Source organism: Gossypium hirsutum, chromosome A11, assembly GCF_007990345.1.
Source record: "Gossypium hirsutum isolate 1008001.06 chromosome A11, Gossypium_hirsutum_v2.1, whole genome shotgun sequence".
Classification (NCBI taxonomy): Eukaryota; Viridiplantae; Streptophyta; class Magnoliopsida; order Malvales; family Malvaceae; genus Gossypium; species Gossypium hirsutum.
Genome location: NC_053434.1, coordinates 363,802 through 389,887, shown reverse-complemented (window position 1 = coordinate 389,887; position 26,086 = coordinate 363,802). Strand labels below are relative to the sequence as shown.

The 26,086-nt window shown below is 32.8% G+C and overlaps 2 protein-coding genes, 1 long non-coding RNA gene and 1 pseudogene across 4 annotated transcripts; 2 read left to right on the top strand and 2 right to left on the bottom strand.

Annotated features, from left to right (window-relative positions):
- Nucleotides 1-523: 523 nt before the first annotated feature.
- LOC121209567 (uncharacterized) lies at nucleotides 524-1,679 on the bottom strand. The gene is made up of 3 exons (XR_005904689.1): nucleotides 1,103-1,679; nucleotides 940-988; nucleotides 524-845 (listed from the first exon to the last, which is right to left on the bottom strand). It is a non-coding gene; the product is annotated as an uncharacterized lncRNA (long non-coding RNA).
- A 7,312-nt stretch (nucleotides 1,680-8,991) lies between these two features.
- LOC107922886 (protein DETOXIFICATION 16) lies at nucleotides 8,992-12,366 on the top strand. The gene is made up of 8 exons (XM_016853089.2): nucleotides 8,992-9,472; nucleotides 10,451-10,995; nucleotides 11,095-11,181; nucleotides 11,290-11,346; nucleotides 11,436-11,674; nucleotides 11,794-11,912; nucleotides 11,991-12,077; nucleotides 12,151-12,366. Exons 1-8 carry the CDS (start codon nucleotides 9,173-9,175, stop codon nucleotides 12,208-12,210), a joined length of 1,494 nt encoding a protein of 497 aa, XP_016708578.1. The 5' UTR covers nucleotides 8,992-9,172; the 3' UTR covers nucleotides 12,211-12,366.
- Nucleotides 12,367-13,222: 856 nt separating this feature from the next.
- On the top strand, nucleotides 13,223-17,724 carry LOC107924446 (protein DETOXIFICATION 16-like; annotated as a pseudogene).
- A 115-nt stretch (nucleotides 17,725-17,839) lies between these two features.
- Nucleotides 17,840-25,927, bottom strand: LOC107924445 (eukaryotic peptide chain release factor GTP-binding subunit ERF3A). Of its 2 annotated transcripts, XM_016854900.2 has the most exons (19): nucleotides 25,586-25,903; nucleotides 24,637-24,678; nucleotides 24,460-24,537; nucleotides 23,413-23,466; nucleotides 23,213-23,314; nucleotides 22,447-22,558; nucleotides 22,061-22,106; nucleotides 21,826-21,897; nucleotides 21,452-21,514; nucleotides 21,202-21,356; nucleotides 21,030-21,094; nucleotides 20,366-20,516; nucleotides 20,103-20,208; nucleotides 19,869-20,004; nucleotides 19,676-19,740; nucleotides 19,425-19,589; nucleotides 18,867-18,939; nucleotides 18,692-18,771; nucleotides 17,840-18,166 (listed from the first exon to the last, which is right to left on the bottom strand). In XM_016854900.2, exons 1-18 carry the CDS (start codon nucleotides 25,587-25,589, stop codon nucleotides 18,725-18,727), a joined length of 1,536 nt encoding a protein of 511 aa, XP_016710389.1. In that variant the 5' UTR covers nucleotides 25,590-25,903; the 3' UTR covers nucleotides 17,840-18,166; nucleotides 18,692-18,724. The 2 variants fall into 2 exon arrangements, with proteins under 2 accessions (XP_016710389.1, XP_016710391.1); XM_016854902.2 differs by lacking the exons at nucleotides 24,460-24,537; nucleotides 24,637-24,678 and having other exon boundaries at nucleotides 25,586-25,927.
- Nucleotides 25,928-26,086: the final 159 nt, after the last annotated feature.

Below are 26,086 nucleotides of genomic sequence, written 5' to 3'. Positions count from 1 at the left end.
TGTGCTAAAATTCAACAGAGTAGCACATATGTTGGCCACAGAAGGATTTAAAAAAGGGGAACAGTGGGACATGAGGATTGGTGGAGGATCTCTGTAAACTAGGCCGATGAGCGTTGGAGATGAAAGCTGGAAGCCGGAGAATCGAAGAGCGGAAAGAAGAGCAGATGAAAGGTTGGGAGCATTTAAAAGGAAAGTGTTTAATTATGATGTTTATTATGTCTTTAGAAGACTTTAGAGCATACTGCTTTTGTTTTTGCTGGATTGGGCCTCGTCTGTTCGGGTTCTGTTATTTTTCTGTTTTGGGCCTTCTGCATTGGGGCTTTGTTTTTTCTATTTTGTTAAGTTTGTTTTGTCTGTGTTTTGGACATATGTTTGGGTTTCTCCAATAAAATCCAGCAGAAAATTTATTCAAAAAATAAAAAAAAATAAAAAATTGGAGGTCTTCCAATTATACAGTGATATTATAGTTGTTATTTTATGTTTTCGATTCATTTTAGTCAATATTTGTTGCAATAGATCGTGATTGTAGTAAATATGACAACCAAATATTCATCTTCATTTTAGTCTTAATACGATACAGCCAAACATACAGGAAACAGACATACATCAATCATCAGGAGCTGACCACCAACAAAAACAAACCTTCCCGTATATACTTAGGACTACACGGGTTTCCATTTAAAGTAAAACCTTGCCGTCCCAACATTTTCCACAATATCCTCCCCTGTATTTTGGTCTCTTCCTGTAACCACCTCCAGTTTTGCTGTATATAAATCTTCATCACCATCATTTCTATAACATGTTTGTGCATATTCGAACCCGAATGGCCTTACGCTCCTCTGGTACTGCTTATCCTCCAAAAAAAAAAACCAAAAGAAGAAGAAATCATTAGAAAATAAGATGGCAAATCAAAACTTAAAATAACAAATACAAACTCACGGTTTGATGGAATGCCTGCCAATCTACGTGGTTGGCTTCGGTCGAAATTCTGTCATAGGTCATCGAATAATCATGCCCAAACAACACATGAAAATAGAAGGAGATAATGAAATTTTAAAATAAACATAAACATAGAAAGAAAGTGGAAAGCTTTGTTATTAACCTCTGCTCCCGCTCAATCAATAAGCCAGCCAAAGAAAGCTACTGGTATGTAAGGGAGAAGACATACACCACTATGTGTTGCAGCATTATATATATTGCCATGCATGCATCTTTTCCGCTTACATTCCACTCCATTCTCACTCACATCCCACTCTGCATTCTACTCTACTTGGCGTTCTACTCTTCACCTTCACCATGGTTCATATATACGAATTGCATGTTATAGCTGATCTTCCTCCTAATTTGGAAATCGGTAGGACCGACAGAACAGTGGGAGGAAATATTTTTACCTGAACCATTGCTCCTATTTGCCCCCACTCTTCTGTCGGTCCTACCGATTCGATATTAGGAGGAAGATCAGCTCTAACACGCAATTCGTAGTTATGAACCATGGTGAAGGTGAAGAGTAGAATGTTAAGTAGAGTAGAATGCAGAGTGGGATGTGAATGAGAATGGAGCGGAATGTGAGTGGAAAAGATGCATGCATGGCAATATATATAATGCTGCAACACATAGTGGTGTATGTCTTTCTCCCATACATAGCAGTAGCTTTCTTTGGCTGGCTTATTGATTGAGCGGGAGCAGAGGTTAATAACAAAGCTTTCCACTTTCTTTCTATGTTTATGTTTATTTTAAAATTTCATTATCTCCTATTTTCATGTGTTGTTTGGGCAGAGAGCTTTCCACTTTCTTTCTTTGTTTATGTTTATTTTAAAATTTCATTATCTCCTTCTATCTCCTTCTATTTTCATGTGTTGTTTGGGCAGAGAGCTTTCCACTTTCTTTCTTTGTTTATGTTTATTTTAAAATTTCATTATCTCATTCTATTTTCATGTGTTGTTTGGGCAGAGAGTTTGATGGAGAAGTTTGTTTGTGCAGAGAGTTAGATGGATAAGTTCATAACAGCTTCTTCTTTCACTTAACTCTTGTCAAAAACCTAAGCTCTGAGGATTTAAAAGCTTAATTTTAGCTATTACAAAAGGCAATGGCTATTTGGCAGATCTCTAAACCAGAGGAGCAATGGTTCTGCATATAAATCATATTATAGAAATGATGGTGATGAACATTTATATGCAGAACCATTGCTCCTATTTGCCCCCACTCTTCTGTCGGTCCTACTGGTTCGAAATTAGGAGGAAGATTAGCTCTAACAATCAATTCGTATTCATGAACCATGGTGAAGGTGAAGAGTAGAATGCCAAGTAGAGTAGAATGCAGAGTGGGATGTGAGTGAGAATGGAGTGGAAAAGGTGAAGATGCATATACAGCAAATCTGGAGGTGCCTACAGGAACAAACGAAGATAGTGGGGAGGAAATAGTAGACAATTTGGGGAGGGGAAGGTTTTAGTTTAAAAGGAAGCCCATGCAGTAAGTATATGCCGCTGAAGATAAAGAAACAGAAGCCTAGCTCGTATCGAAGCTCCTCTTATGTTTCATGTATGTTTTTTTTGGTGGTGAGCTCCCTCGTATGTTTGATGTATGTTTGTTTCATGTATGTTTTTGTTGATGGTCGGCTCCCTCTTATGTCTTCTCCCTTACATACCAGTAGCTCTCTTTGGCAGGCCTATTGATGGAGCGGGAGTAGGGGTTCAGAACAAAGCTTTCAACTTTCCTTAAATTTTCATGTCTATTTCAAAATTTCACCATCTCCTGTCTATTTTCATCTGTAGAATGGTCAATTTGATAAGCTGAAGACTAAAGGAAGAGAGAAGATAATGGGAGGGCTTTTGTTTGGTTCTCTGTGCAAGAAGAAAGAAGAGAGAAGATGAATAGTTTAAAAGGAAATGAAAGCGTGAAAAGATTAATTCTTTGAAGTGGAAATGGAAGTAAGAATTGCTACAAGTAGTGAAAATGCTTAAACGGGAATGGATGTTTTTCCAGTAGAATTAATAATGTTTTAACTTTTTTATTTTATTATATTTGAATTAGTATGTAAATTAAATTTAAAAATTGTATTAATTATAAAATTTTATGTTATGAAAATAAAATTTTTTAATTATAATAGTAAAAATATTAATATTTTATATGTATATTAAATTTTAAAATATATAAAAATGAATAAAATATATTTTCGTACTGTGTCCAATCATATTTGTGTCTGTATCTGCATCCATATTACATGTCCGTGCTAGTTAATAATTATTCAAACAATTAAAGGATTTCTTAGCAAATAACTAATTAAAATGGGTCTAGCTACTCGTAATTTAGCATCACTGCTTGTTGGGAATATGTTTTGAAGCTCACCGAAAGATTAATAAGGAAACAATGACTTTTATTGATGCACTGCAATTTTATTAGGTAAAACTTTATATTGCTTTATTTCTATGGGTAAACTATTATCTTTATGTTTACTTTTTAATGATAATTAACAAAAAAATATTTGGTTTTAAAATTTTAATATAATCAATGAAACATAATTCACACACATGAATGATAAAATTTGACGTGATTAAATAAAAAGTGAATTTTGTTATATTTTTAATAATGAATATAAGTAAAATTGACATTTTAATGCCATTAAAAATGTGTCAGATAAATATTAGATTAGATATTCGATATTAATAATCCATATATATTAATTGAATTAGACATTAAATGACTATCATACATAATCTTAATCAAATAATAATAATAATAACCGAGTGTTTAAGACAATTTTGTTGTATTTGTTTGTTCTATAATCCAACTATGGTAGGTAAACATGATGTAGGTTCATCGTAATCCCATCCAGTGGTTTTAATTTGCTCTAATGGAATTGAAAACGAATCGAACCTTTTAACTTCTTCTTCTTCTTCCTCATCATCATCGGAAATCGACTTTATTTCCAAAAAAAATTTGGGTCGATTTTGGAGTTCCAATCAATATCATCGATATACATATCTGCTGCATTACTTGGCAACTTATTTGTGTAAGGAAAACGATGATAATATTCCCAGAATCACTGTTTAGCTTCTTGAAAAGCTTTTAAACCAGCTGAATCATCCCATTCGAATACTTTATCGGTTTTGAACAAATTATTCTTTGATTCAACAAATCTTTTCCATGGCATTGCACCCACTTTTATGTAGAATTTTTTCTCCCATGCAGGTAATGGTTCCCATGAATTACCGTTATCATTCGGTTTGGGACGAGTAAATTTCAGATTGTAGTACCTTTCTCGGCGATTATGATATCTTCTTTGATAGTATGACATGATTTCTTGTAATCCAAACAAATAAATGAATTGGAATCGCTAATGATATGAATTTACAGCAAGGGAACTTGTTGGGTTTATATAAATTATTAGAGTGGTGACTCAATCCTTTTTGGAAAAGGAATTCTAATTTCAGTCTGATTATAATTTCTATTTTCTAAAAATTTGTATAATGAAATTATTAGAAAAAAATAATTATATATGTATTGATATTCTTATTAAATGGGCTTTATGAGTTAAATAACAATCAAACCAAGACTGAAAGACTTAACTGCATCACGTCTTGGGAACCATTTGAGTAAATTTCGGTTTGGAATAAGTTGTTTTGAATTTTTATTTTTCTTTATTTTCACAATATAATTAGTGTTTAAAAAAAGGATAATTTCATGTTCAAGCCTCAATGTTGCTTTTTTTTTCTAAATTTGATTTTTTATTGAATTTATAATTTTTAATGATAAATTTTGTAAATTTTTAGTTTAATTTGATAAATTAATACAAAATAGTATTTAAATAATAATTTGGTAAAAATAAAGTTTAATAATTACAAATTTAAGTATAAATAATAATTAAGTAAAAAAACTTGAATAATTATAATATTTAATATAAATTGAGCTTATTTTGTTTTCTTAAATTGTAATTATTCAGATTATCTCGAATTTAAAAATACATTATTGAAAGTAGACCCTGCTGGTATGGGTCAAGCCTATTGTAAACATGTATATTTTACATAAAAATCCAATCTCTGACTTTACCCTGAATTTATTTTTATTTAATAGGTTTATATAAGACAAATAAACACGTGAAAAGCATCATCAGAATGGGGGAAGAATACTGAGCTATTCAATCTGGATTTTAGTCACGATGACGAATATAAGGGCAGCTGTTTTACAGCAAGGATAGCATCTAAAGAAGAAGATGAAGTAACAATTATTGGAACTGCTAGATTTTTCTTCAACTGGGAAAGTGGAAAGGCTGTTTCTGAGTCAAAATAGGTTATTTATTTATCCAGAAATGCTTTGTAAAATGCGAATATATATAATCAGTATTGATATGACATTATAATACAATACATATGATAAATTTGCTATGCTTGAAATGAACCATTACAGGGGAAGGGTTTGGGAAAGGAAGTAGTAACCTTAGAGTTTACATAAACGGACACTTCACACTAACTGCAGCATTTGGAAAGTAACCATTATTTTTAACACCTCTATGCCTCAAATACTTAGGCAAATGCCCATCTCAAGTTGAAGATAGAAATTTCAGTTTTGATGTGTGTGTGAGCATATAACTTGCACACAGTGATATCAGATTATTTAATCATTTTTAAGATAAGCATTATTTATGGAAAATAATGAAAGCTTGTTTCAGACTAATGAAAACTTCATGCAAGAAACTGTATTTGAAAAAAAACAATATCACTGCTTGCATGGTTATATGCAATATGTCCCATTGCACACTACAAAAACAGAAGTCACAACTTGTGCCTTAAGACTTGGTCATGTTTAAAAAGGTGAAATATCTATAAATTGTAACAAAAGAATTTTAAACCTTTAGAACATCAGGGGAAACAAAACTAGAGCATTGTGATACTCAACTAATCCATCACTTAAAAAGTCATTAAAAGTACAGACTCCATCCTCGATAAGCCTAAATTTTAGAATTAGTTTTCAAACAAGATTATTCTCTTTGGATAAAATAGGAAGCAACTCCTCGATAAAATAGGAAGCAACTCCTCGATAAAATAGAAAACAAATACAACCAAATATGAAGACAGGAGCACAACAATTCAAAAGGGATCAGTTAGACCATGCACACAGTGGCATTTAGCATTAAAATATGTGTGTTCACGCGTGCATAGAGGTGTGCATCGGCCGGGCGGCCCGGCCCGGCCCGAAGGTCCGCCCGAAAAATGGGAGGGTTTGGGTAAAAATATAGGCCCGAAAAATGAGCTTGGACAAAAAATAAGGCCCGTTTAGAAAATAAGCCGGGCCTCGGGTAAGATTTTTTGACCCGGGCCCGGCCCGATTTTAATATTAAATTATTTTTAAAAAATTTTTATTTTTATTTTTAATTAACTTTAGTATTTTACTTTACTCTTTTTGTTGTTTTTAATGTTATTTTAATATTATAAAACTTTTGTTATTAATATAATTTAGTTCTTAATTTAATTTTAATTTGTTTCAATTTTTAAATTTTAATATAATTACTTTTTATTTTATTTTTAATTTATGTATTATTTTAAGAATTATTTTAGTCTTATTTTTTATTTGTTTTTTGTTTGAATATTTGTTTTTATATTTTAAATGTATTTGATTTATTATATTTTAAAGTTTTTTATTTAATAAAAAAAAGCAAAAATTTTTAATATGACCGGGCCGGGCCGGGCCGGACTTGGGCCTACCATTTTTCCGGGGCCAGGCTTGGGCAAATTTCTAGGCCCATATTTCAGGCCGGGCCGGGCCCGGGCCTTGAAAACGGGCCAAAATTTTTTATGGGCCCGGCCCATGCACGTGCATATGTATATAAGTAACTATGTGGTATAGCCGACCTTTGAAAAAGAAATCATCCACAATTTTTTTCCTTCTCCATCTTAGAGCTAGTTTTAATACTATTTATGTAAATTTTTTCAAATAAATAAACATATTTATAGTTTTTTTTAAAATTTTTTTAATATACTTAAAAAAGATAAATTTTACTTTCAATTTTAATGCTTAGGATGTTGTTTTGGGTTTAGAGTTATTAATATTTACTTATAATTAGCTATTTATTTTAACTTTTTTTATTCATTCACAACATTAAAAATAAATAAAATGTTAAAATTTGTCATAAGTCTTTGTACTCTTCACAAGTTTAGTATTTAGTCGTTGTACTTTTATTTTCAGAAATTTAGTCTTACACATTTCAGATTTCAAAATTTAAATTAACTGTTAACACTATTAAAATTATTTTGTTAAATTCAAAGTCATTACAACATTATTATTTTTAGTTACATTACTACCAAGTGAGCATCTTTTTTATTTCAAAATGTCACACTAATAAATTTAACAAAAAAAATAGTCATTGTTACAATTGGACCTAAATTTTGAAATCTGAAAAATAGGACTGAATTCCTGAAAATAAAAATATAGGGACTAAATTCCAAATTTGGAAAGAGTACAAGGACTGATGGCATATTTTAACCTAAACAAAAACTTAGTTCTTGCAAAACAATGAATTACAGAATTACCATATTTTCACTTAGCTCTCTCCGATTAAGTGTACATTAAATATGCTAAGATACAACATATCTATATATGTAAATGAAAATTTGAACAAGCAAATTGTAAAATCCTCCATTTGAGGTAAACTAATTACTGCTGCTCCTATGCCTAGTCCTTGTACAAGCACAACTGAAAGGATGAAAGGAGTGAGTAGGTGATGATTTATGTGGTAGTGATGGCATATCATCCAAATCGATATCCGAAAACGAAGAGTATTCAGCAAAAACCTTGTTATCTGTTTTGCAATAATTACAAGCCCATTTGATAACATAACCTGCCACCTTACATGGCAACTTGGCACAACACCACACAACTGAAAGAGGGCAAAATATGCAGAAAAAACAAGCACTGCAACAAAACTCTACTAAACTCTCACTGCACTTGGACTTGGATGAAACCTGAGGAGAAGAAGAAGAAGACGAAGAAAAACTTGCCTTTTTCATTGCGATTATGTTGTTTTTTCCAATCAAGGTACTTTTCTTTGTTCCCAAGGAAAAAAAAAACTTGTTTTCCATTTTCCTGCTGCTGATTATAAGCATCTAATGCCAAAGTTGAAGCTTCAACTTCAAGATATTTATCCATGGCTGAAAAAAAAAACCAAATGGTGAAGCAATGAATCTTACCTTTGCATGGAACAACAACCAATTCTGAGAAAAGATGGAAACTAGACATGTGACAACAATTTTCTCTTTTTGGCTGTGGGAATTGATGGAATATCTTGGTTTGGAGATATTGCAGAGTCTTTTTTTTACTCATTTGGTTCGGGTAATCGTCTTTAAAATGTGACATAGTATAATGCAATGCTAGAGGATGTGGATGGCAGAAGATTGGAGCATATATTAATCTAGGATGTTATTATATAGTTGAGATTCCATGTGCTGTTTTGTTATCTTTTGTACTCAATGTTGGTGGAAAGGTAAAAACTCATCTTGTTTTGTTTTGTTGTTTGCAAATGCTATGGCTGGGAAGTATATGTGCACTTGCTGTCCATTGGAGAGAATTCTAGGAAGGTTTTTGGGTATGCATGCAAGTGGTCCGTCTTGAAAGGTGTTACTTTATAAATAGTAATTTAGTCATTTTCAAAATAATCCGGTAGGCTACTCTTATATTATTTCAAAGTATGATCAATTTTCTTATTTATTTTTAAATAGACAAATCACTTTGACCTTATAATGTAACAACATAATTAAGGAATTTAACCAAAGGAGTTTCTTTACGTAAAGGCTCTATTCTAAAATTAGACCTCAAATTATACTTTTTTTACACTTAAGTATTTAAAATTATATTTTTGTTAAATTAAAAATTTGTTTCATATGATATCCGATGAGAACATGCCTCATGTCATGTTTAATATAAGTTGGTAAATGATCCATTTTGAAAGTTACTTGATGATGTCAACAAAAACCACAATTATCGTAAATACATTATTAATTTATTTTCTTGAAGTATGGCTGGACCATTCGAATCCTGAAATTACTTCAACACCCTCAATCCCTCAAAGCCGAGAAGTCCAACAAAAACATCCTTAAAATAAGAAAAATGAACACACTTGGCTATTAAATGGGAACCCCAATCCCAAGATCCCATCATCTTCTTCGTCAAGCCTCGAAAGAAGATGGAGAGAGAAGACAAGAAGTCTCTAACTTCAGCTTTGATTCAGATAACGCCAGAAAACGATGATTTCACTCTACAACAAGCAGTGAGCAGCAATGGAATTAATGAAGTTAGAAGAAAGAAAATATGGGATGAAGTGAAGAAACAAGTATGGCTGGCAGGTCCTCTCATAGGGGTGAGCCTATTCCAGTACTGTATACAGATGATATCAGTTATGTTGGTTGGACATGCTGGAGAGCTAGCTCTCGCTGGTGCTTCAATGGGTACTTCCTTTGCTTCTGTTACAGGTTTCAGTTTGCTGGTAAGTCGGTCACTCATTATACATACTTTGTTTTAAAAGTTTTAGAGGGCCTTTTTATTGGATTCTGCAACATGGGGTTCGTCTTCTTCTTTAGTATTGATAGTGTTTTGTTTGAGATGATTGATAGAAATTTTGTGTGGTGTGCATGGTCGAAACGTCTACATCAATGTCTGTGTCTTTATGTGTGTACACGTCATTTTTGGCTGCCATCTTAGTGCATGCTCTTGACTTTCTGTTCTAAAAATCTTTCCTTTTTTTCTTTTTTGGTTTTTGGTTTTTGTCGATATTACATTGATACGGCTGCATGATATAAAAATATATAACCAAGACGGGTGACGTTCTTTTAAAAAAAAAACGTGAAACGGTACCGTAATACAAAATATTGCTAAGTAAACAAATTCTTGCTCTCCATTGTATTGTGTAAATATACGTTATGCTTGCAATAGGGGTATTGATGAGAAAAAAAAGGAAATTATTTGAATTTAAAAAATCCAAAACAATCCAAACCTGCAAATGTTATTTAAAATATCAAAATCTGCAATAACTCAGATGTTGTCAAAGCATGAATGAGCCTAGGCATGACTGTGACTTAAGAAAAATGCCTCCAACCCTTTCAAGCAAGACCCATTTGATCAGACACACATTTGGTGCGTCTAGGCACGGTTTTTGTAAGGCGATAGGCATTAGAAAAGTCCGTCTGATTGAATTTTCTTTTAATTTTTTTTCGTTGTTTTCATTTGCTATACTTTTACTAGGAAGAAAGGAATCATATCAAACTCTATACTTCTCAACATTTGAACAATATTTAACAACAAATATCGACCACAAGGAAATCATACATATTAACCAATAAAATTATTTCATTTTTTATAGATAACTAGACCACACCTTAGAGTTTACCTTATATATTATATATACACATAGACTTGCAAAAACTCATACATATATACCTATTGGTGCTTTACTTCTTTTGCATAGTTGGGAATGGCAACGGCCCTGGATACCCTTTGCGGACAATCATATGGGGCAAAACAGTATTCAATGCTGGGCATTCACATGCAAAGAGCAATGCTCATTCTTGTAATCGTCAGCATACCCCTTGCCATTATATGGATAAACACTACACCCATTCTACTTTTTTTCGGCCAAGATCATGAAATATCCGTAGCAGCTGGAGAGTATGCTTGTTTTATGGTTCCCAGTCTATTTGCATATGGTCTCCTTCAATGTCTAGTCAAATTCTTACAAACTCAAAATATCGTATTCCCAATGATGATATGCTCTGGAATCACAACTTTTCTTCACATTCTCATCTGTTGGGTCATGGTTTTCAAATCTGGGCTTGGGTTTAGAGGAGCAGCCTTGGCCAATTCAATCTCCAACTGGTTCAATGTCTTCTTGTTGGTGTTGTACGTTAAGTTGTCTCCTTCATGTGCTAAGACATGGGCAGGATTTTCAAAGGAGGCCTTTCACAATATTTTCACTTTCCTTCGGCTTGCTATTCCATCGGCTATTATGGTCTGGTAATATCTCTTTCCTTTTCTTTACTTTTGAGATTCGAATTCTTTATGAAGTAAGCCTTGGTTTAAAAGAAAAAGATCACTTTTTGATTGTGAGCACAGCTTAGAGATGTGGTCCTTTGAAATGATGGTTCTACTATCAGGTCTTCTTCCTAATCCAAAGTTACAAACTTCAGCACTCTCTATTTGGTTAGTTTTTTAGCATAAAATAGCTATTTTTCACTAACAATTTGTAAATGATTAGTGTGTTTCTCATCAATGCAATGGTTAAAACTTATTGAACATTTACATTTCTAGCCTTAACACTGCTGCCACGGTTTGGATGATACCCTTTGGACTCAGTGGCGCAGTAAGGTGAGCCGAGGCATACTGATAACTCAACATTCAGGCACTGAGTTTATCTTTCAATGCTAACTAATGTTCCCTTAAATGACTTTGGACAGCACTCGAGTCTCGAATGAACTAGGAGCAGGGAATCCGGAAGCAGCACGTTTAGCTGTAAATGTTGTCATAGCAATGGCCATCTTCGAGGCCCTTTTGGTGGGATCCATCTTGATGTTGATTCGAAACATTTTGGGCTATGCTTATAGCAATGAAGTCGAAGTGGTTAAATACGTAGCAGCGTTGTTACCATTAGTAGCAATTTCAAACCTTTTAGATTCTCTTCAGTGTATTCTCTCAGGTTTTCTCCACTTCTAACTGTCACTTGGATATATATTTCTGAAGTTTCAGAGATAGGAATACCAAAGCTAATGATGATTAATTCAGTTGGAGGTGACATAGATTTATATGATATTTCAGGCAATGCTAGAGGCTGTGGGTGGCAGAAGATTGGAGCATATATTAATTTGGGATCTTACTATATAGTTGGGATTCCATGTGCTGTTTTGTTAGCTTTTGTACTCAATGTTGGTGGAAAGGTAAAAGTTCATATCATCTTTTGTTTTGTTGCTTGTAAATGCTATTTTGATTTGGGAAATATACTTTTTGGTGATTAGGGGCTATGGCTTGGGATCATCTGTGCACTTGCAGTTCAAGTTACAAGTCTTAGTATTGTTACCATTCGAACAAACTGGGAGCAAGAGGTAAGATATTCAATCTCTCTCAATAGTTTATACTATCTCTTATGGTTTTCTTATATTTTCATTGTTTTCTTAGGCGAGAAAAGCTACGGAGAGAGTATATGATTATGCAATTTCAGCTGAAATTGTGACATGAAGTTGTTAGGCGACCTTGAGATTTCTAGTTTGAGAAATTAGCACTTCCACGGAAGTTAGAGAGACAGGATTGAATTGAATAAAAGTGTTTATTATGATAGTAACAGCTCCAGCAAGACGAATCGTTGTTTCATTTAAAGAAAAAACACATTCTACATTTTCTAATGATGAAAAACACCCATATATATATATACACACGAGGAGGGAGTGATTAACAAATAAGATAAAGCTCTTAAATTATTCAAAAATAAACCAAATAATTAAAAATAGGAGAAAATTAAGGGATAACAAAATTTAAATAAATAAAAAAAGAAATAAGTAAGAATTAGTGTTAACATAGATATGATTTTCAGCTCTAAAACTTTCTTCCTTCGATTAGTAATTCTATGTAATTGAATGATCTCCATATATCTCGTTTATTTTAAATGAGACTAAATGGTATAATATGTAAATTAATCCTTCAAGTAAATTATTATTACTATTTTTAGGGGGAGTATTTTATGGAATAATTGGATTTTGTCTTGGTTTACTTCGTCATTATCAACCTCAAATCACTTTCTTTCATTTATTTTGACTTTGTTGGAGTTGTGTTCTTTGATTAGGGATAGAAATTGAATTATCTAAAATATGGGAGGGCACGAATCTTGACTTATATTACAAATGAAATATGTCAATATTGTTGTTACTTAGTTTTTTGTTGTTATTACATAAAATATTGACTTTAGATCCCATTATTTTTATATATTTTGATGTTGCCGTTTCGTGGCTAAAGATTCAACATCAAAGTGAGGATATTTAAATTTTATGAAATCTGATGTAGTACCAGTTTTTATGAAATTAATACGAAAGATAATGAAATTTAAAGGGTAAATTACATCTATAATTATTAAATTATTTGTAAGTTTATGTTTTACTCACTCGATTTTAAAATTATAAAATCGTTATTGAATTATTCAAAAGTTTTCAATTAAGTAACTTAATTATTTGAAAGTTTTTATTTAAATCATCATGCTATTAATTTTTTTAAAGTTTAGCTAGTGAACTTTAAGTAACGATTCAGTAATCATTACAGTGGATTAATACTTATTGACAAATATAAGAACATACCTTAGAATCAAGCACATCTAACAATTATTGTCAAATATCAGAAAAACAAAAATTGTTTAGGTTTTGGTTCACATATTCATAATGTTTAAAGTTATTTAATAAAAAATATAAAAGAAAATGAGAATGAGAATGAGAATTTTTAATTGATGGGACAAACAAAACAAAGAAAACCGTAGAATAATAATTTTAAGGAAAACTTTTAATTAATAAAAACCCAATCCCACCAAACCCTGGAGATTTTAATTAACAACGTAACTTGTTGAGCTCGAGTAAATTACTTATCCATGGAAGGAAGGTTGGAGCATACAAATCCTGAAATTACTGGTAACACCTTCAATCCCAGGCCCAGCTGAAAGCAAACATTAATTGGTTAAGAGCTCCACCACATATATCTATAACTATAATAAAAAATAAAACACTTGCTTATTTTAAATGGAAAATCAAAACCTCAACAACCCCATCATCTTCTTTAGTGTGCTTCAAAAGAAGATGGAGAGAGAAGAAGACAAGAAGTCTTTAACTTCAGCTTTGATTCAGATACCGCCTGAAAACGAAGCAGTGAACAGCAATGGAATTAATGAAGTTAGAAGAAAGAAAATAATATGGGAAGAAGCAAAGAAACAAGTATGGCTGGCAGGTCCTCTCATAGGGGTGAGCTTATTCCAGTACTCTATACAGATGATATCAGTGATGTTGGTTGGGCATCTTGGCGAGCTACCTCTCTCTGCTGCTTCAATGGCTACTTCCTTTGCTACTGTTACCGGTTTCAGCTTGTTGGTAAGTATGTCACTCATTTATATACATATACTTTGTTTCTTTTTTTTTTCTCTTTTTTTTTAAATAAAGATTTAGATAACCCTTAATGTCTTCAGTTCTGAAACATGAGTTTGTCTTTGTTTTGGTTTTATTGGAGATGATGAAAGAATTTGTGTTGCGGCCATGGTGATCTGAACGTCTACGTCAATATATATATGTTTGTGTACGTTTATGCGTATAGGTGTTAATGGTGGGAATTAGAGCAGGGATAAAACAAAAGATAGAGGTAACGTGGTTGTTAGATAGTGGTATCAAATGGACAAGCAGCATAATATTTGTTAATCAAATTTAATTATTAAAGCTTCATTGAAATCTTTCATTTTATGAGTATGTCTACACAATAATATATCATCTATAGTTTTAAAATTCAATTTTATGATTTTGTCTTCATGTTATTATTTACTTCATTATCAATATTATTTTCAATTAATTCATATTTGATGCATTAAAAGTGTTTAATTTTATATATTATCAAAAAATCAAATGAAGTGAAATTATTTTTTAATGATGAGTTATTATTTCCTGTAATTAATAGAATTATATTATTTTTCATTAAATATTAAAATTTTTTGGTTTAAAGATAAAAAAAGCTTTTAATAAAAAAATGCAATTAAACTCTTAAGAAAAAAATATCTTATTGAATTTTAGTGACCTTAAAAATATTAATTAGGCCCTACTATTAAAATACACCCTTAGTTGACCTGATTGACCATTAACTTTACTATGTGGCAAATTGACATGCTGACATGTCAGATAGTGTTGACGTGGCATGCTGTAAATTTTAAAAAATTTTGTGTGCTGACGTAATATGCCAAATCAATTTTTTTAAAATTATAAAAATATATTTTTATAGTTTTGCACTCATCTTAAATGAATCTGGATAATTAATTATTCAGATTTATTCTTAGAAGTATATATTTTTATTAATTTTTAAAATTTTGTTGTCGTGGCATGCCTTCTCAACTCACAATTTTTTTGCAATATGCTCAATTAACACCGTCTAACATGTCAGCATACTATGTGAGCATTTGCTATATCAACAAAGTTAACTGTTAAACTAATTAACAAATGGTTTCATTAACAGAATGACCTAGTTTATTTTTGTAGGGACACTAAGAGCTCAACAAGATAATATTTTTCCCTAAGAGCTTAATTGCTATTTATTATTTTACTAAGGGCTTTTTTTTATCCTTCATCCAGTCATTTTTAAGTCTTGTGATTTGCTATTATCTCGCCCAAGTACTAAATTTTATTTTAAATTTAATTTTAAGTTCGATAGCTAAGAAAATCTAGTAAACTCTTCTCTCAACTTTCAAATTTTTAGTAGATAAAAATAGAAATATTTTAACTCTAAAAACTCGAGATGCACGAACTTTGAAACGTGAAGTGTTAAACATAATTGATCTGTCAATAAAATATTCAAACTTGAAGGTATTCAAATTCAAAATAATTTAAATGAAAAAATGATTTAATTTCAAAATAATTCAAACTCTAAAGTTACCAAAAAAATTGAAAACTCTAAACACTTCACCGGAACCAACCTCACCAACCCACAGGCCTATTTGAAAATGTATGTTATGTTAGGAAAGTGTAATTCCTATGTGTTATTCTTCATTTGCATAGTTGGGAATGGCAACGGCACTGGATACCCTTTGCGGACAGTCATATGGGGCAAAGCAATATTCAATGCTGGGTATTCACATGCAAAAAGCAATGCTTATCCTTGTAATCGTCAGCATACCCCTTGCCATTATATGGATAAACACTACACCCATTCTACTTTTTTTGGGCCAAGATCATGATATATCAATGGCAGCTGGAGAGTATGCTTGTTTCATGGTTCCCAGCCTATTTGCATATGGTCTCCTTCAATGTCTAGTCAAATTCTTACAAACTCAAAACATCGTATTCCCAATGATGATATGCTCTGGGATCACAACTTTGCTTCACATTCTCATCTGTTGGGTCATGGTTTTCAAATCTGAGCTTGGGTTTAGAGGAGCAGCCTTGGGCAATTCAATCTCCAACTGGTTCAATGTCATGTTGTTGGTTTTGTATGTTAAGTTGTCTCCTTCATGTGCTAAGACTTGGACAGGATTTTCTAAGGAGGCTTTTCACAATATTTTCACTTTTCTTAGGCTTGCTGTTCCCTCTGCTATAATGGTCTGGTAAGAGACTTAAGGGCAAGAATTGTGAATTTTGAGATTAGTATGAAGCCATGATTTTTTTAATTGTGTTTTGGAATGATTGTGAGCAGCATAGAGATGTGGTCGTTTGAAATGATGGTTCTGTTATCAGGTCTACTTCCTAATCCAAAGTTACACAAACTTCAGTGCTCTCTATTTGGTTAGTTTTGAGCATCAAATAGCTATTTTCAGCTAACAATTCGTAAATGATTAGTGTGTTTCTCATCAATGCAATTGTCGAACTTATTCAACATTTCCATTTTCAGCCATAACACTTCTTACACGGTTTGGATGATACCCTTTGGGCTTAGTGGTGCAGTAAGGTGAGGCACCCTTATAACATTTCCATTTTCAGCCATTTTACTTATCGTTTTCTTAATGAGTTGGACATTTTGTACAGCACTCGAGTCTCAAATGAACTAGGAGCAGGGAATCCGGAAGCAGCCCGTTTAGCTGTAAATGTTGTCATAGTTGTGGCCATTTGCGTGGGCCTCTCGGTGGGATTGATCTTGATATTGATTCGAAATATTTGGGGACATGCTTATAGCAATGAAGTAGAAGTGGTTAAATATGTAGCGGTTGTGATGCCATTGGTAGCAACTTCAAACTTTTTAGACTCCCTCCAGTGTGTTCTCTCAGGTTTTCTCTCACTTACAGCTTAATGATGATAAAAGTATATTACTGCACTTTTATCTTTCACTTAGAACTTCATGATGATAAAAGAGCTAACTTAATTAATCGTCTTAAACATGACATCCATAGATCTAGGTTTTAATTTCCAACATCTTATTATTTAGTAATAATATGAAACTAAATTTCAGGCAATGCTAGAGGATGTGGATGGCAGAAGCTTGGAGCATACATCAATCTGGGATCTTATTATATAGTTGGAATTCCATGTGCTGTTTTATTAGCTTTTGTACACAATGTTGGTGGAAAGGTAAAAGCTCATATCTTCTTTCCCATTCTTGCTTGCAACCGCTATATTGATTTGGGCAAAAATTAAAAGATAAAAATGGTGAATAGGGGCTATGGCTAGGACTCATATGTGCTCTTGCTGCTCAAGCAACTGGTCTTGGTATAGTTACCATTCGAACGAACTGGGAGAAAGAGGTAAGATAGTCTATCTCTCTCGATAGTTAGATCATCTATGATTTGCTATAACATATATTCATCCTTACACACACATTGCTTTTTTTAGGCACAAAAAGCTACGGAAAGAGTATGCCACTATGCAAATGGAAGTTGTATCGTGAAGTTGGTTCTTTAATCATATCTCGTTTAATGACATTGAAAATTTTGACTATTTCACATGATGCATGGTGTTGATGGTATATAGTTATTGAAAAATATGATTAGCAGAGTAGAATCTATCTATTTATTTAATGCAGTACTATCTTGGATTCCACAGCGAAGGCAATATGACACCTAAACGAACAGTTCCTTTATGGCCGGCCAGCTGGCTTTGGGAAATAAGCAAAGCATTCAAGGATTAAAACAAAAATGACTTTTTAACCAAACTAATTGAACACCATCAGTGACTATAAAATGGAGAACGGGTGCAAGGAATCAAGTTCACACTACATTTATTTATTTATATGCTATGCTATGCTATGCTATGCTATACCATACTATACTATACTATACTATACTATACTATACACCCATCTCATATGAAATGTATAAATACCCGCAAAGTACAATCAGAGCAGCATCATTAATCATCTCATCTTCCCATAAATACTATTACATAAAGCATATTTGTAATGCAATTATCTAAAGCAACTATTCATATGGTTCCCGGAGATGGTGTCCTGCTGCCACTGGATTAGGTATACGCGTTTGTACCTGTCAAGGTATGTATATTAGCATATTAGTAATATGTATATGTTACCATGTTGCTAATGAAGGGTTTATGAAAATTAAGTGCAGTCCCTTTGACCGTATGACCAAAAAAAAAAGGGTCTGCTACTTGCCATAACCGACTGCATTAATCTAATAGCATGGAATACCATGAGTAATCAACGTAGTCTAAACCACATAATGCATAATGCATGCATCGACAGCAAGATCCCAATCCAAAAAGCACAAACACCCAGTATCAACACCATAATTTCTTTAACACAATCCCCAATTCCCCAACTAGCCTATACATGCTACAAGTGATTAGGCTTGGGATCAAGCCAAGCAGATGAATCTCCGATGACACTAAAGTGATGCAACAATGAGGCAATACTTAGGTGACAAAATGATCCCAACCCTTCTTATTTTATTTTTGTCCTTTCTCAGTGCTTTGTCATCTATACATTGGACAAATACCGTGCGAAAATCACCCTGACCCAATAAAAACTTCGAGTAGCAGAAATAGCCAACCTTTATATTCTCAACTCTAAGAACAAAATTGTTTTAAGCAACAGGAAGATCAGTGACTTTTCCCACTGCAATGGTTTTTCCTGTATAGATACAACAATTCATAAGACCCCATGGCTCCCAAGAATGAATATTTATCAACAATGGAGGAAAAAGAAAAAAAAGCCTTTTCTGTTACCTTCTGTACGAAGAGTGAACCTCCCAAGTTGAGGAAAATCTGAGAACTTCTCAACACAAATTGAGTTGTTAACCTAAGAAAAAAGGAAAATAGTATTTATCAAGCCCAAGACAAGACATATGGAGATCAATGCAGCCAACGTATTCAGTTCTGAAACTTCCTTTTCTTCAATTAATAACACTATCCATAACTCACTCAATGTGCAAAGAAAGAATAAGAATCAAACTAATAGGTTAATATGACATAATGACAGTTCAATCTACTTAGAGAATTAGGCACCAGCTGCCTGATTCTAATTAATTCAAGTATTTTTTTTATCATGTATGGAGCCCCAGAAAAAGCATTATATGTGGCTTATCATTAGTTAATAATGCTATCCTATTATTTCTGTTTCTACTCTTCTTGAAAGAAGACAAGATCTTCAATTAGTTCCTACCTTAGACAATTATAGCCCCACGCCAACTACCCCTCCTTCCCCCCAAAAATTACTTGGTTACACAAAAAATTGAACGGACAAAAAACAAATACCCATTTTGGTATATTAAAAGAATTCCGAACCTGAACACGACATACAACAACGGCACCATTCTTCACAAAAAGAACTTTCTTTTTCATGGGTTTCCTTGTTTTTGGATCAATTTGCTGTAATAGTTCAACTATCTCGCATTCCTCAACAACGGAATGAACGTGCAAGACAGCCTTATAGCCAGCTGTAAAAATAGCCTAAACAATAAAAACATCCAATCATTATACTTGAAATGTATCGAGTTTATTGATCAAGTAATACAGAAAATAACATTCACTCATACATTCTCAAGCAACTCAAGAATCTGCAGCTGGGCTGTAAATTCAGTGACAGCAGGTATTGGTTTTACTGCACAAAGCAAAAATAATATTAAACCCCAAAACTAATGGAGAAGTAGGACTTAATTTTAATAAAAAACAATCAAGACAACAGAAAGGGATTCTAAAAGTTATCAGAGAACTCCAAGGAAAACTTACCAACGCTTGACAGGACAAAACCTGACAATATGTCCTCTTCTTCAATCCCAGATAATCTAACCCGTAAATTTTCACCAGGTCCTGCACATCTGACCTTATTTTCATCACAATATACAGCTACAACTTTCACTTGAGCCTGAAATACACGCATAAAATCCTCAGACCCCACATAATTTTAAAAAATAATGAACATATACACACAAAAATAATTAAAAAGTTCCAAAGCTAAAGCACCTTGTTTGGCATAACTAATAAGGAATCACCCTCACACACACTGCCAGATTCTACCTTTCCCATAACAACAGTTCCCATGTCTTTGAATTTGTCAAGTATAGGCATCCTACAGACCAATAGCAACAAATCAACAGATGCATCATAAAATAAGATGGCCAAGAATTCAGCAATGCATGCTACTTAAAGATGGCAGGAACTAGAACCAAACACATAAGTAGTGAGGGCAGTAATCCTGCTCTGGAAGATAGACAATAGATCAATACCTAAATGGACCTTTGGGATCTCTAAGAGGAACTTCAATACAATCAAGGGCTTCAAATAGGCAAGGACCATTCCACCAAGAGCATATACTCTTATCTACTCTAGTTTTCATGTTTGAACCAAGAAGACCAGATATTGGTAGGAACTGAACGTCTGCAAGTTCAAACAAGAATAACTAATAAAATAACTGGTTTTAAAGCATTAATTATATTCTCAGCAAATTAAGCAAGAATATAACATAGAATATAAACCTCATTAAGATAAAAAGCCTGAGAAAGATTACATAAATGAAAAAATTTTACAAATTTAAAAAAAAAGGAGGAAGACGATACTCTGTTTTTGAAAACTAAAAAAGAGCAACTTTTCCTCTGTTTTTAAACAACAGAGCGATGCCTTAGGATAGGAGGAAAGAATTAAAAGAAGAACAAGGTATTTAATAATATTAATGAAAATTAAGAATAAATAAGGTATTTAACTTTAAAAATTAGGGAAAAAAAGAAGAAATAAATCGTAAACTAATTGAAACCAGCTTTTCTGTTGATTGGACTGGAGTCAATATCTCACTACGTCATTGTTATGACATAAAGGACCAGTTCTACAATCTCGAAAATATCACCAAGAAAATATTGCAACTTGCAAATTGTTAAAAAGCAACACTTCGAATACCTTTCTTCACATTGTAACCCGAAGACTTCAGAAAAGGTGTCATCTTTGACTCAATTTCATCGTACCTGAGGAATAAGACATCTATCAATACAATATGAAAATCCACAACAAAAAATGTACACAAAAGACAGCAAACAAGCTAAGACTAGTTATGAAAACGCATGCAAAACACCTTTCTTTAGACCAGTTGACAGTAGGGTCATCCATCTTATTAACTACTACAAGTAGCTTTGCGACACCCAAAGTCTTTGCCAACTGCACATGTTCACGCGTCTGCCCACCCCTCTCGTATCCGGTTTCAAATTCTCCTTTACGAGCAGAAATCACCTAATAAAGAGACAAGAGGAAGTGTAAAAATTCAAAACATGCAATTCGTACATTGTATTAAGGCATTAAAAGGAAAGGCACTAGATCTAACTTACCAACACACCAATATCTGCTTGGGATGCACCACTGATCATATTAGGAACATAACTTTTGTGACCCTAAGTGGTCAATGCAAAACTGTAGTTAGTCTTAATTAAAAAGAAAAAAACGTATCCAAATCTGAATTCAAGTAGATGCATTTCACTTGAGGAAAAAAAATTTAATTTTTTAAAATGTGAATAGTGTTCTATAGTGTAAAACAGGTGCTAAATGAAAACATTTCAACAAAGCCACAAAAAAGGTTACAGAAAATATCTCAATTTTGAAAAGTATTATCAATTATCCTACAAACAATTAAATAGTGAATAGAAGACAGGATTGATTTAAATGAAAAAGGAATAACAATATAATTCCAAGGCAATCTCCTTACTGGCGCATCCAAAATAGTAAATCTAGTGGTCTCAGTCTCAAAGTGTGCTCTTCCAACCTCAACAGTTTTACCCTGCAATCAATAATTCAAATTTAATTAATGCTCAGATAAACAGTAGTTTAGATAATCAGGAATAAATGTAGACAGTATAATAAAAATTATATCCAGAAATATTAACTACAGCTACTACACATATTCTCAAAGTTGGTAAAATCATTTTCCCATTATATGGTACCTTAACTCTCTCTTCTTCATTAGTGTCCATAACATAAGCCATATACCTAAGACAAGGAATATAGTCAAGTCAGATAATGAAATAGCTGAAAATCCTCTGCATGCAAGGCATTATTGTTTGTCATTATTTTCAAGTAGTAAACTAAGAAAATATTGGATATAGGTGTGTGTATTAGCATGCATGCGTGTGCATCTCAGACAGAGTGAATAATTATAACATCAATAGAACGAAATTACTGATTTGAATTGTAATAGTATACTAATACCTTCAAAACAAGTTCTATAAAAGAACAAATCCCAGTATTGGCATGCTCTTTTGGAAAACAAATGTAGATGGAACAGCATTGATTTCCACTATCTAAGTTATGAAGCAAACCTATGGCTCACCAGCTTTCTCTACTTTTATCCTTCGCTTCTTTCTCATACTTCTGGATTGTACGGTCATCAACCTGACCACTGAGGAAGAGTATCTGGCCTCCAGTTGTAGACTTACCAGCATCTAAAAATCAAATAAAATAGATTCAAAACATACAGTGGAGATCATTTAGTTATTTTATACTGAACAAGATTCTTCTGTAAAGGGATTCTAAAGTACATTGATAACCAGCAGTATTTGATAATTTCTTTTGGGAAAAAAAGGAAAAATGAATTACAAATTAACATTTTTCTTTTTAATTTGTGAAGTTTTAAAAGGCATACTGCAACGCATCAGTAGAGACTGGGCATTGTCATTTGTGGGTGTGTTTTTAAATCTCTAATTTAGAAGCTTAGAAATCTGTTAATTATTTATCCTTTTAGTCCACCATAAGCAGCATTAGCTTGAAACTAAAACTCTCTTTATGAGGCTACAATCAATAGGTTCAAGGTAACACTGAATTATACAAAAAGAAAAAGTAGCACTATATTTATGCAAGTTCACAAATTTAATTCTAACCAGGTGGTCCTAGTTATATTAAACTTATAACTGCTTTAGAGAGAATTCATACAATTGGCTGATATATTTGAACTCACAAAAACAAATAATAAATAACGGTCTTAAGAGGTTGATAGTACAATTTTGAACTGTCTCCCTAGCTTAGCCTACACTGGTCGTAATGGAATTAATATGTAATGCAACCCAACTTTAACAAAACTATAAAGTAATAATACCTACCAACATGACCAATAAACACAACATTCAAGTGGCGCTTCTTATTTGTTTCCATCTCTTCCTGTGCTTCAGCATCTTCCAAAGCAACTACTTCCTTGTTTTTCACTGCACAACCAGATTATAAATTAGAAGATGACAATTGTAATATTAAAGTGAAAGGCATTATACACATAACCCAGGAAGGTAGAGAAAAGGGAAGGAACCTTTTGGCTCTGCCTGGCCTGGCTGAGATCTTCCATGAACCTCATCCTTCATGCCTGAAATCATCAACAGCAAAGATATCAAAAATTTTCTGATTAAAACTCAACTGAGAAACAAAAGTTTGTCATGAGCAGAAAAAATACTCGACATTTAGCAAAAGAAATAAAAGCAGGAAGAAAAGTTAGACAAAAAAGAAAAACAGTTTGCATCTAAGTTCCACAAGATTAGTGATCTAAAAAAATAGTAAAAGAAAAAGGTAATTGCCAAGTATACCTTTACCGCCTGCACATTGTGAAATAATAAAATAGAAAAAAGAGAGTCAACAAAAGACTTAAGTTCATCAATATAGAAAACAAGTACATAGTGCAACTGGGTTTGCTATGTTACATTGAATCTTCATTTATCCTACTATGCGTGTGTCCTGCGATTCTTAAATGGTTAATTTAGAGGTGAATGACGTAGATATCTTAATTGTAAAAGACTGACAAGAACTATATCAAATATATGGTGTCTGAAACCAAATAATAAGTTCATGCAACATAGCTGACATAAACCCTAAACCTAATTGAAATCATCACCGCAGTTCACACACAGCTGAAGTGTGCATGCAGCAATACAAATTCCCCATTGCATGTAAGGCACACAGAAAATACAGCACCTGGAGATCTCTCATCAATTCTAATAGTAGCATCAAATATTATCGAACAATGCAACATGCAGGATAACATAAGATTCACTCACATAAGGATCAAAACATTTCATTGGATATCAGTCTCACAAATAAAAAGAGAAGTTATCCATTTTTTATGCAATTTAACTGCTACTTCAAAACATCATCAGAATTAGTTAGTATAAAAACGCTAATGTGCCATTGTAAAGATAGCAAAAAATGTAATTTAAAAAAGTTTTAATATTGAAATTATAAAATAAATTTCCACAATGACAATCTTGCCTCCTCTAATTCTCTCCAATTCTTTCTTCTCCACTACCTTGATTAGTGTAACAAGACAAGGACCACAATAAATACAAAGTTCAAGAATACTACCAACCTTCCACCTCCACCTCATCTCCCTTTTCAACTTTTTCCAGTTTTGCATCTTCAGGATTGACCACACCATTATTATCTTCTGTTAAGAGTCAATAGAACTCAAAAAAAAAAAGAAAAAAAAAAGAAGAAGAAGTAGAAAAGAAAAGACTATCTAATTCATATACATTAAGTGTACGACCTGCAGAGTCAAGCTGCAATGCACGGATCTCGGCCTCAATATCTACGAACCAATTAAAAAAAGAAAAACAGAGAAATTGTTGACATGTTAATTCCAATAATTACCAATCTTCACAACGGCCCCGTACGAAAGAAATAATGATTATCTCATTTACAAACAAAAATTTTTAGAGGATAAGAGAAAACCATTTACTGTAGCTTGTCCACATAAGATGCAGATCGAGGGATGCACATGTTAAAAGGATGAAAAGAATCGACGTAGCTCATGGTAAAACGTGGAAGGTAGCCAAAATAAGATGGTTGGAAGTGATAAATCATTATATCCATTCCAACTTTAAAATTCGATGGTTAAAGATAAAAATGTGTCGATGCAGATAGAGGGATGCACATGTTAAAAGGATGAAAAGAATCGACGTAGCTCATGGTAAAAGGTGGAAGGTAGCAAATAAGATGGTTGGAAGTGATAAATCATTATATCCATTCCAACTTTAAAATTCGATGGTTAAAGATAAAAATGTGTCTTTTCGTTCTTCTAGCCATCCCCAAATATAATGAATTAAGACTTGTTGGTTTGGTTTATTATTACAAATAAATTTCATATGATTTATAACGCTACTCAACAAAACAGGCTATAATTCATCAACTCAGGTTCAATGCTTCAATTCATTTCATACTTTGAACGCTTAAACATCTCAATTATCAGAAAACGGCAGCTCTCATCTCCTAAAACGCATTGAGAAGAATAAATTCAATTCATACAATTTTATATGTAAATATAAAAAAGAAGAGAATAAAATCAATTTAAATTGTCGATGAAACCAGATCAAAATTCCAAATAATCAGCGAGTAAATCGAGCAGATCCATAATAAAGGAATAATGCACAATCGATACAAACATAGAATCTGAAAATGGAAAAAGAAAAAGAAGAAAGAAACAAGCAGAAGCATACCCATGGGTGCCGAGAGAAGGGGAAAATGTGTAAAGACACTAGGGTTTCGCGGCAAATGAGAAAGAGAGAATTCGGAGCTTTTTGTAGCGTAAGATAACAAAACTACAGGACTGAGTTGGTTCTTTATATATTGCGTGATAGTGTTTGTTTTCGCGGATTTACGAAACACGACGTCGTGTCCCCTAAGGAACGGATTTTCCCGGTGACACCTCTCACGAGAACCTCGTTCACTTTATTGTAAAAAAAGGAAAAAAAATCTTGTGCAGTATTCTTGGAACCGGACCGGCTGTCCTTCTTGGATAGGGAGGAATAGATTGTTATACGAGTTAATTGCATCAAATTATATCGTTAAATAAGACATCACATATATTTTAAAATAATTCTTTTTTTTTCAAAATATTGTAAAAATTACAAAAAAAGTTTTTTTTCCAATTTTATTTTATTTTTAATTTTTAATTTTTTTTAATTTTTATTTTAAATTACATCACAAAATTTTACATG